Source organism: Mustela erminea, chromosome 18, assembly GCF_009829155.1.
Source record: "Mustela erminea isolate mMusErm1 chromosome 18, mMusErm1.Pri, whole genome shotgun sequence".
Taxonomy (NCBI): Eukaryota; Metazoa; Chordata; class Mammalia; order Carnivora; family Mustelidae; genus Mustela; species Mustela erminea.
In genome coordinates this window covers 8,856,522-8,867,070 of record NC_045631.1, presented here as the reverse complement: position 1 = coordinate 8,867,070, position 10,549 = coordinate 8,856,522, and the positions used below count along the sequence as shown (strand labels likewise).

The 10,549-nt window shown below is 52.4% G+C and overlaps 1 protein-coding gene across 1 annotated transcript in view; it reads left to right on the top strand.

The window, feature by feature from the left end:
• Positions 1-4,517: 4,517 nt before the first annotated feature.
• Positions 4,518-10,549, top strand: part of LOC116577912 (CMT1A duplicated region transcript 1 protein-like) — a 49,096-nt gene continuing 43,064 nt past the window's right edge. Inside the window, exon 1 of the mRNA XM_032321702.1 lies at positions 4,518-5,292. Within this exon, the coding sequence (XP_032177593.1) occupies positions 4,792-5,292 (501 nt within the window). The 5' untranslated portion in view covers positions 4,518-4,791. The remainder of the gene's footprint in view (positions 5,293-10,549) is intronic.

Below are 10,549 nucleotides of genomic sequence, written 5' to 3'. Positions count from 1 at the left end.
GTGAGAGAACGGTAGCACGAACCTTGGTGTCACTTTTTGCTGTTGGAGGGATTAAGCAAGATCTGCCCTTTTTTTTTTTTTAAGACTGAATTTATTTGAGAGAGAGCGAGAGAGAGCATGAGAGGGGAGTCAGAGGGAGAAGCAGACTCTCCACTGAGCAGGGAACCTGATACAGGATTCGATCCCAGGACCCCGGTGCTGTGGAACGTGGACTGGATTCTGGTGGAAGAACCAAGCGGCCCTCGGAAACTTTGGAGGAACGGAGGTTTATTTAACACGGTGGGCTCAGACAGGGTTATTCTCCAAAGGTCTGAGCCACGAGCACAAGCAGGGAGGGGGATTTATACCCTTCTACTTCCACATACTTGGTACTTTTGGTGCGCGCAGGAAATGCAGTAGGAAGGAAGAACCTGGAAGGGCTTTGAGACAGGGACTGGAATTCCCTTGCTGGTTGGGTCAGCCATCTTAGAGTACAGTTTTTCTTAATCACCGGGATCATGACCTGAGCCGAAGGCAGTCGCTTAACCAACTGAGCCACCCAGGCACCCCTAATTTTTTTTTTTAAGATTTTATTTATTCATTTGACAGAGATCACAAGTAGGCAGAGAGGCAGGCAGAGAGAAATAGTTGCGGGGGCAGGCTCCCCGCTGAGCAGAGAGCCTGATGTGGGGCTTGATCCCAGGACCCTGGGATCATGACCTGAGCCGAAGGCAGAGGATTTAACCCACTGAGCCACCCAGGTACCCCCTAATTTCTTTTTAATAGAAGATACTAGAGTATGTTTGCAAATTGCTGGGTGCAAGCTAGCGGAGAGGGACAGAATAAGGGTGTAAGATGGAGCGTAACTGAAGGAGCAGAGTCCTTGTTCAGGGAAGTAGAAGACAGCACTGGGGTAGGGGTGAGGGTCCAACACTCTCAGGGAAGGACTAGACTTTAATAGGCCTAGGGACCCTGCTTCCAGGGCAGAGGAAGGAGGAGGAAGAGAGGCGAGAGATGCTGGCACCTTTGTAGGGCTGGTCATGGGGACATCAGTGAGTTCCTGAATAGTGGCTTCTTTTTCACGGGAACGGAGAGGACGAGATTCTCTGCACAAAGGGGAAGTAGGAAGAAGGAAGAGGGTTGAGAAGGGAGGAGCCTGGTCCCTGGGGAGGGAAGAGAGGGTTTACCTAGAAAAACACAGCACCAGGGCTGTGCAGTGCTGGGGCCTCGGGAGGGTAGCCATCTTGAATTCATGATGGCGCCTCTCTGTGTGACCGGGATTCTTGCTCTAGTGTTCCTTGCCTTTAGGTGCAGGCTCCAGGAAGCTGGGAGAATTTGGGGGTTCCCGGCAAGGTGAGACAGAGGGCGGAAAGGGGACATGCTTACGCTGGGCCCTGGAGTGTAAAAGCAGCTCCGAAGAGCAGGAAGACAGGAAGGGAAAGATGACAACGAGGAACTACGTCGTTGACATGCTAGACGTGAGGCACTTTCTTCCTCTTCTGGCATTATAGCAAGGGAGCTGCAGCTACAGTCAGTAAAATTACCAGTTCGTGATTTTTGGAGATAGAGCTTTCGGGCAAATGCAAAATCCAGGTGTGAAGAAGGAAGGGAATTCTGACACCGGCGACAACCTGGATGCACCGTGAGGACCTTAGGCGGAGGGACGCAGCCAGACACAGAAGGACGGATACCGTTTGATTCCACTTAGATGAGGTACCTGGAATTCATTAGATTCATTGAGTCGGAAAGTAGAGGGGTGTCTACCAGGTGCTGGGGGGTGGCGCAGGGATAGTGCAAGTTAGGCTTGAATGGTGACAGCGTTACTTGGGGGAAAGGAAAGGAGCTCTAGGTGGACGGTGGGGATGGCCGCCAACGGTATGCATGTCCTTAATGCCACAGAATGGTATGCTTGAAAACAGCTAAGGATGGTCAGTTTTATGCGATGTGTATTTTACTGCAGGGGGGGAATAACCCCATGTGTGACTATAGGGTGGGTGGTGTGCACCTTGTGACCGGGAGCGAGGCCCACGCCCACCCTACCTTGGCTCTGTCATTAGTAGGGGTGAGAGAAGGAAGCATGTCCACTGAGAGGTGGCAGGAAACTTTGGAGAAACCAAATGTCCATGAAGTCGGGGAAGCCAAGGGAACTGTTTGAGAAAGACTGAGAACATTGGGGAGCCTCCTGGGCGGCAGCAGGAGGACAGGGGCGGTGATGGCTGTGGAGCGTTTGGTGCAGCAGGTGCAACAGATACACCAGACGTTGGTCCCAGTCTTCTGGTATTAGAAGCGTGATGAGATGCATGACATCCCCTGGCAGAGATCAGGGCTACACCTGTCACCTAGAAGGCTTGGCTTCAAGGCCTGGTAGGGATTCAGAAGCTGTGGTGCATTCCGTGGTCCCCAGAGGGCTGGAGGCAAGCCTCCAGAGGGTGTCCACTCTCCCAAGAAGCTCAGACATCAAGTCAGAGACCACACAGTGCCCCAGACAGCCAAACCAGGAATCTCAGGCTAGCCCTGGCTCAGGCACTCATTTTATGGTTGGGGACACTCGGGTGTTGTGGGGACAGAGGATTTAGTCAGGCCAGGTTAGGACTGAAATTCAGATTTTCTGTTTTCCAGGCTGCTTCGGCTCCCCCATGTGCAACTAGGGAAGGTCTGAGGAGGCGGGGGGGGGGGGGGGGGGGGGGAGCGGTCCTGTAGGGTTGGCGGTGGAGGGTGGGGGCGGGGCAGGGAAACAATTCATGAAAGGAGAGAGGGTGGGAATGAGACGGCCAGAATGAATGGGAGAGGCCAGGAGGCCACCAGACTGTTTTAAAGTCCTCGGTTCAGCCCCAGGCCACTTTCCCTCCTCCTTCTCAGGAAGATCAAAGGCTTTGTGCCTGTGAGACCTGCTCAGCCTCAACCACCAGGTCATTCCGAAAAAGGGAAAGGAAACAGCCCCATCTGCTAACTCTGAGCACAGAGGGGAGCCTGCAGACACCAGCTCCTTTCCCTCCTGGCTGGAGATCTAAAAACTATGAATTTAAATGCAGGGAAGCCTCTTGGGGTGGGGGCTCTTCAACAGGGGACCACAACATTCTGGACGGGGACACTTAGGGAACTTCAGATTACTAAAAAGGGCTGCTTTTAGGCAATCAGGATACAGATATTCTATGCACGTTGAAAATACAATGGGGCTGTGGCTGAGATAGATTTTTACTATCTTAATGCCCTCCAACTTTGAGCAACCGCTACAGTTTTTGAATTTTTGGAACATCTTGGTTAGTGACAAGAAATGTGCCTTGGTTGATCTGGTTTAACCCAGACCCCGCAGAGCTAGGGGGGAGGGGGACAGGGTGCAGGGTGGAGAGCCACAGAGGAGTAGTACCACGTCTTGGAGTCGCCTCAGCCCCAGATCCCAGGGACAAACTGGACCAGGGCCCCCTCCCCCAATCTTTCTCCCTTTCATAAACTTTCCAAATCCCTTTGAGTATTTCTGAAAAAGTCCGGGGGAGGGGAGAGGCTGTAGAATCTCTCCAGGATATAGATGTTGGGGTCCAGGCACCCTGGAATCGTCCTGGGCACAACTGTAGATCCCCAACGGTGGTGATGCCTGGGAGTTCCTTTCTTTAGGGAGCTAGATGCTTCCTGCGCTGTCCTCTTGTCCATGTGTTCTGGGCTAAATTGTGTCTTTCTCTCCCAAATTCATCTGTTGAAGTCCTCACACCCGGGACCTCTTAATGTGATTGTATTTGGAGACAAGGTCTTTAAAGTGGTAATTAAGAGGCGGTCGCTAGGGTGGCCCTAATCCAGTATGACTGGTGTCTTTATAGGAGGAGGGGAGATCAAGGAGAGGAAATTGATTGGGGCACAGACACACAGAGGGAAGGCCAGGCGAAAACAGAAGATGGCCATCTATAAGCCAAGGAGAGACACCCCAGAAGCGACCAGCTCCGCGGACACCTTGGTCTTGGATTTTAGCCTCCAGAACCATGAGAAAATTAATTTCTGTGGTTTATATCCACCAGTCTGTGGTACTTGGTTATTTTGACAGCATAAGAAAACTCACATGCTGTGTCCAGAAACACCTTACTAAGTGGGCAAAGGGGCTGTTTCTAGGAACCTCTTTCTAGGAACCATGGGGTGGGACGTGTAGCCCGGGGGAGCTGTCTGAGTTGAGCTTTACGTAGAAGGAGACGTGTTCTTCCCTGACGCTGTCCCTGACCTTCTGATCCCCTCAAGCACCCATTTGCAAGAAGGTGGCATGGACAAAGTCAGGGTCAGGGGCACATATTCTCCTTTTCTTAGATGCCTCATGTCCAGTTCTACAAGATGGGAAGAGATGAAGGTCTGACCGATCGTTGAAGTCCTTGCATTTTAGATCCCTTGAAAAAAGGCAAACAAAAAATGCAGCTGGTCAAGCCTCATAAAGCAACGCAGGCTTTTTACAGCAGAGCTCAGGAATCTCGAATTCTTTCCAGAGCAGCCACAGACACACATGATCTTTGGCTGAGCCTACAGGGTGCGAATGATTTCATGCAAGAATAGAAGTTTCGGGGCTGGACCCAAGGAGCGGCCTGAGCCCCTGGGGAGACGTTGGGAGCGGCCGTCCTCAGCCTGAACAACCTAGCTGCCGCGTCGTCACAGCCGCTGGCCGCCATCCAAGCTGGATCAGAGTAATGACTAACTGAGCTTCCTCCCGCAGGGCGGAAACAGTTAAACTCCTGTGACAGCTGCAATCATCGAGGCGTGGCTTTCTTGTCTGACTTGGGCCGCACAAGATCCTGGGACAAGGGGCAGAGGAAGGACGGCTCCGGCTCCAGCGTCTTCCAGATGGCTGAGTTGGATCTGATGGACCCAGGGCCACCGCCTGGGATCCTGGCTCACCCTCTGGCCACTGTCAGCCCAGACCCTGGGTCAGGCAGCCTGGCGGAAGAAGAGGACATGGGATCCCTGGGGAGCCCTCAGGCGGAGACGGAGGGACAGGGAAGTGACTCTGCAGGGCAGGGGGATCCTGACGGTGAGGGGGAGGCGGAGATCCTATGTGACTTCTGCCTCGGGACTGGCAGGGTGAAGGCGGTTAAGTCCTGCCTGACCTGCATGGTGAATTATTGCGAGGAGCACCTGCGGCCTCACCAGGAGAACAGCAGACTGCACAGCCACCAGCTGATCGAGCCCGTGAAGGACCGGGACCTGCGCACCTGCCCTGCCCACCACAGCCCACTGGTCGCCTTCTGCCGCCCCGACGGGCAGTGCATCTGCCAGGAGTGTGGCCAGGACGAGCACAAGGGCCATTCCTCGGTTTCCTTGGATGCTGCCCGGAGGGACAAGGAGGCAAGTGCTGGGGTCCATGCAGGAGAGGGAGGTGGGGGACCACTGCCACAGCTCCCGGGGCTCCCGACTTCACTTCTGCGCTCTGAGTCCTGCCAAGGACTTCAGCCTTAGTCCCTGGCTATTTGTCCAGGGTAGATATCTACTGCACTGGGCTTTGGAAACTGAAGTGGGTTGCTCTGCTCGCATCTCCATCCGGCTGTCCCTGTACTGTCTCTGTGTGTGTCTGTCTGACCTCATGCTTGCTAGTTTCCTCTCCGTCACTCTGCTTTCGGGGACGGATGTGTGTTTGAGTGTGGGGTATAGGAATAGGAGTTCTGGGGCTCAGGGCAGTGACATCACCTTCTGGCTGGATCTGTGTGGCAACGAATGAAATGTAAACCTTGGCAGAAATTCAAGAGAAAAAAAAACAAACCTTTCACCTAATTTCTCTTTTTCCCCTTTACCCCAAACGGGAGACCAGTAGGAAGTGCTCCTCTAGAAATACCCGCTGTGAAATCCGAGAGCTTGAAAACATGTAAAGATAGCCTACCGTTGGAAACTTAGGGAAAACAAGTTCCTCAGCAGGCAGAGGTACTAGGAGGGACTAAGAAACACCATACTCTTAGCCTGTAATTTTACTCCTGTCAGATAGGGAAACTGTTTCTAGAACAACCAGCTTTTCTTTGCCCTAAAGCCCAGAGCATGGGGAAGTTCTTGGGAATGGACTTGGCTACTTTGTGTTCGTGGTTTCTCGCACTTTGACTTTTCAGGAGCAATTTTTTCCCCCCTGGGTAGGGCAGTGCAATTGACTTTTCTCCCACATTGCTCACGTTCATTCTGCGGGCAGCTCCCTGTTTGCACGGCGCAGGGCGGGAGCCCCACCGTAATTCCGTAATTCCTCGGTCCAATGTTCCTGGGCAGCAAAGGGAAGGGCTTTCTGGGAAGGGCTTACTTGCTAGAGCCCCTCCTCCATGTCCTTTCTTAGGCACAGATTGAATCCAGTGTTCATGGCCTTTGTTCTGGAAAGCTCTGTATTCCAGATGCTAGTGAGTCACCAATCCCAGCTCAGGGAGGCCCCTGCCAGCTGCTTCCAATGTTTCCGGAGTCAGGGAAATGTCCTGTCCAGAAAGCCGTTTGCTGCCACACATAACCAGGGTGAGGGTCAGTATTATGCGCTTCTGTAACCATGCAGAAGCTCTCAGTCAACAGAGAGACGGGGCAAAAGAAAAAAGCGCGACAGAATTGAGCGAAAATGGTCCTCACTGAGCATCGCCCTGGGCCGGGTGCTTTCTGTGCATTTTCTCATTCAGATAACTCTCTGGGGTGGCAGTCCTCTTTGGCGTCACATTTTGCCAAACTCACACAGACAGCTAAGTCATGGAGTGAGGAATAGAAGCTTTTGGAACGTCACCCCACCTTGGGAACGTGAGTGAAGGACCCCGAGATGACATTATTATAACCTTACCCTTTTTTTTGGGGGGGGGGTACCCAAATCCTGCCACACATAGAGTAGAGATACTAAGACAAAGTGTACTGCTGTTCTCTTGGGGTCTGATATCTGAATGTTACTATATTTAACTGGAAAAAGGGATGCATATACATGTTAAAAAGCAATCTCCACCAAATTTGCAATAGATCATATCAGGAAAAGCGCTCCCTCCAGACTGGACACCCCCCCCCCCACCTCCTTCCTTAGACAAACACTACTTTCTTCTGCTTCCTTTCAGAAACAGTGTGTCTATACTGGCATGGGTACAATATGGATTTTAAGCACGGTGTAGACTGGTGCATGGCAGAGAGGGTAATTGTCATTCTGAGCGGGAAGACTTGAGGAGAGCATATACGGAGCCCTAAGTTCAGGCAGGGAGACTGTGTAGGGTAAAATAAAAACTGGGTAAGGGCAACATTTGGTCTTGATAAGCAGTCATGGCTTTTCAGTCCAGGTACAATCCAGCAGCTCCACACCCCAGATTTTTGGTGAGGACCCCAGTTCCAAACCTCCACTCTTCTGCTCTCCCGGAGAGAGCTCTCGCCATTTCTTTCCTGTGGCCTTGTTTTCAGCTCAGAGAGCAAGTTTCCTTCATAAGGGCAGCCACACTGCAGGTGTCTCTGCCAAATCTTAGGAGTGAAAGATTTCTCGCAAGGAGCCCAAGAGATCAGCCCAAAAGACACAGTGGGTTGATGAGACTGAAAATGCCCCTAGAATTATTTTGAAAGTTTTACCTGGCATAATGAAGGCCCCAGAAAACTCGTATCCCCTTCAGCTGGCCCCCGCCTGCTGGAGTGACTCACTGAAGGTCACTTTGGATTGTGTTAAGGGCTAATTACTCAAGCAGGCACGTCCTTGTAGGAAGGTGTAAATAGCGGGGTCAGTCATGAGGACACAAAGCAGCTGAGAACTGCATCAGATTCCCAGAGCCACTGACTTCTCAGTTAACCAAGGGAACCCCTCCTGAAGCTTCTCCCGTCTCTAGCTGTGCCAGTGGACGGAACTTCTGGATTTTGGGAAATGGCTGTTCTTTGATACATGTTCCATCCTGCTGGTCTACCAGATCCTGGCTTTTCCTGATGGGGACTTCTCTCTGCCCCAGGCCAGCTTCCTAAGGCCCCTTTGCTTTTAAGGTCAGCTGGCCTGGCTGTGCACCTGCCTGCATGCCTGCAAAACCTGATAAAACTTGGACTCCACTGGCCATTTCCTTGTTTGTTCACACCCCGGAAGTGCACATGGTTCTTTCTTGTTCTTCCTCAAGCTTATCACACATCATCGATTGCTTCCTATGGGCTAAGTGTGAGACCACATTGTGTCCTCCGGGGGCTTGGATTTGAAGGATGAAGCCAAGGCAAGTTCCACGGCTCCCTGGAAGTACCTCAGGGCTGAGGCATGACCGTGGCCTGCTACCTGGTCCAGGAAGGAGTTGTCAGCAAGAGCGAAGGCAGGGTTCTTGGGAGTGGGAAGATCTGTCTTAGATCATGGGCCCACATTACATTCAGCCTCAGCATTGGTTCCAGAAGGTTCGGGACTGGAAGCAGCCTGGGGACACAGTCTCCTTATAGAGCAGGAGCCAAGTTTCTGCAAGCCACAGGTATTCATGCATCGCTGGGGAGCAAGGCACCGGCATTTTCCATAGCCCCTTTGCTGGTGGCCACAACACGGATGATTTGAGGGCACTCAGGGAAAGAATTTCTTCTAGAAGTTCTGAGGAATGCCTTGGACTCAGTATCACATAACTTTTTTTTTTTTTTTTAATTGTTGTTCTTACGCATTCTACCAGGCACTTGTATGTCTTTCAGGAGCAGGGAGGGTGTCCTATTTGATGGGACTGGCATGTGGTAGGTTCTGACCAATTGGCTGAGGAATGAAGTCAGTCCAGGCGGACTCAGAAGGGCCACCATCGTGCAGATGGAAATACAGAGGAACCCGGACCTCCCGGAATTTTCTCTCTTCTCCCTCCCTCTCCTGCTCCTATTTGCATCTCTAACCCCAAGTCCGACCCCTAAGCTCTGGGTACCACCTTCCCCTGTAGATAGAAGCAAGAACAATTATTTTAATCTGTTCCTGTGCCCCGTGCCCCAGGGGAGAAGCTCAGCGATTTGACAGAGATGGGATGGCCAACAGTGGCAGGTCTGCACACCCCCAATACTGTGCCTTTTGCACAACACTTATTACCTTGCTGAAGTAGGTAGGACCCTCTGTGCCCTTCAATACAGGGTGCCTGCTCTCATTGGCACTGCTGTCCCGCTTTTCTGACGAGTCCATCCACCCTGGCCTGAGACGAGTGAATGGCCGGCATCTTGGGAAACCCTAGAGACAGAGCCTGAGGCCCCTTGTCATGTTCTAGGAACAGGCATAACCGGAGAGGCAGGTCTCCCAAAGCGGCCCTCCCTTTTGTGGTAATCTGGAGTGTCTTCCCTTGGGGTGACTCAGAGAGGTCCCCATTAGGTAGTCTTTTTCTCCTTTTATGGCAATCTGCCGGCAGGGGAGAGCACCCCTTCCCTGGCTACTTTCTGGGAGTTTCCCTCATGGCTTTGGATCCTGCTGGGGCTACCCAGGCCCCTTGGCAGGATGTGTTCTGTTGTGGTCTTCACCACCTTAAAACAAGCACTTCACCCCCCACCCCCAAACCTTAGAGGACTGCCCTCAAATAGGCCAGACCCTCCCCCAACCCCCAAACAGGTTTCAGGGATGGGGGTCACAGGGCCCCCTAGCTCCAAGTCAACATCCCAGATCCTGAGCAAAACAAAACAAAACTAAGAAGTTCCATTCCTTCTGCAGAGTGAGCCAGGTCTCTGGTCCCCCCTCACTAGGGGGCCTGGAATTTTCCCCAGGCTTCCTGCGATGGGGCGGGGCGGCGGGCGGGGTGAGTGGGGGGGAGTGGAGTAGAGACCATTGATGCCTACTGAGTTCCCTTAGGGCGCAAACGTGCAGCTTCTGGTGCAGATAGAACCTATTGGGAGCATTTAAAACCAGTCTTGTCTTTTCTCTCTTGCTGACTCATGCCCTTGGAGGGCCTTTGAAGGCCACAAAGGTTTAGGCTTCATGCCTTGGCCCACTTCTTGGCAGAAAGTGTTTAGGGAGTCTCCAGACGGAAGGGTGAAGCAGGCAGTGGAGTCAGAGCTAGCAAACCTGAGGTTCTCAGGCACGCACTTGCCCGGCGCGGAGGCCTAGCTTGGCCTGGCTCGCGGAGGTGAGTGTGTGATGGAGAGCGGCCATGGTAGTGATGTGGTCTTGGAATCTAGGTGAGGTTCAATGGGGTGAGGTCCTGGGACCAAGAAGGAATTCTTGAGATGTCCTTGGTGCAAAATGGTGGTTTATTAAAGCATGGGATGGGCCCCGAGGGCGGAAAGAGCTGCTGCCCCAGTGCAGGGTGGGGGTGGGGTAGTGGGGTGGGGTGGGGTGGGGTGGGGTGGTGGTGGCTGATTATATACTTGGGAGATGGGGGAAGTAAAGAAAAGAGAGGTTTCAAAAGAACTTTCATATGCTAAAGAGGACCCACAAGATACTGGAGGTCTTGCCATTGTCAAGTTAAGGTTGTTTTTCTCTCTAGCCAGGCACTGACTTTAAGGTAGTGGGGAGATCTTTAGGGATGCCTGGGTGGCTGAGTTGGTTAAGCCACTGCCTTTGGCTTAGGTCTTAATCCTGGAGTTCTGGGATCCAGTCCCACATCAGGCTCCCAGCTCCGTGGAGAGTCTGCTTCTCCCTCTGACCTTCTCCCCTCTCATGCTCTCTCTCGCTCTCTCAAATAAATAAATAAAATCTTAAAAAAAAAAAAAAGATAGT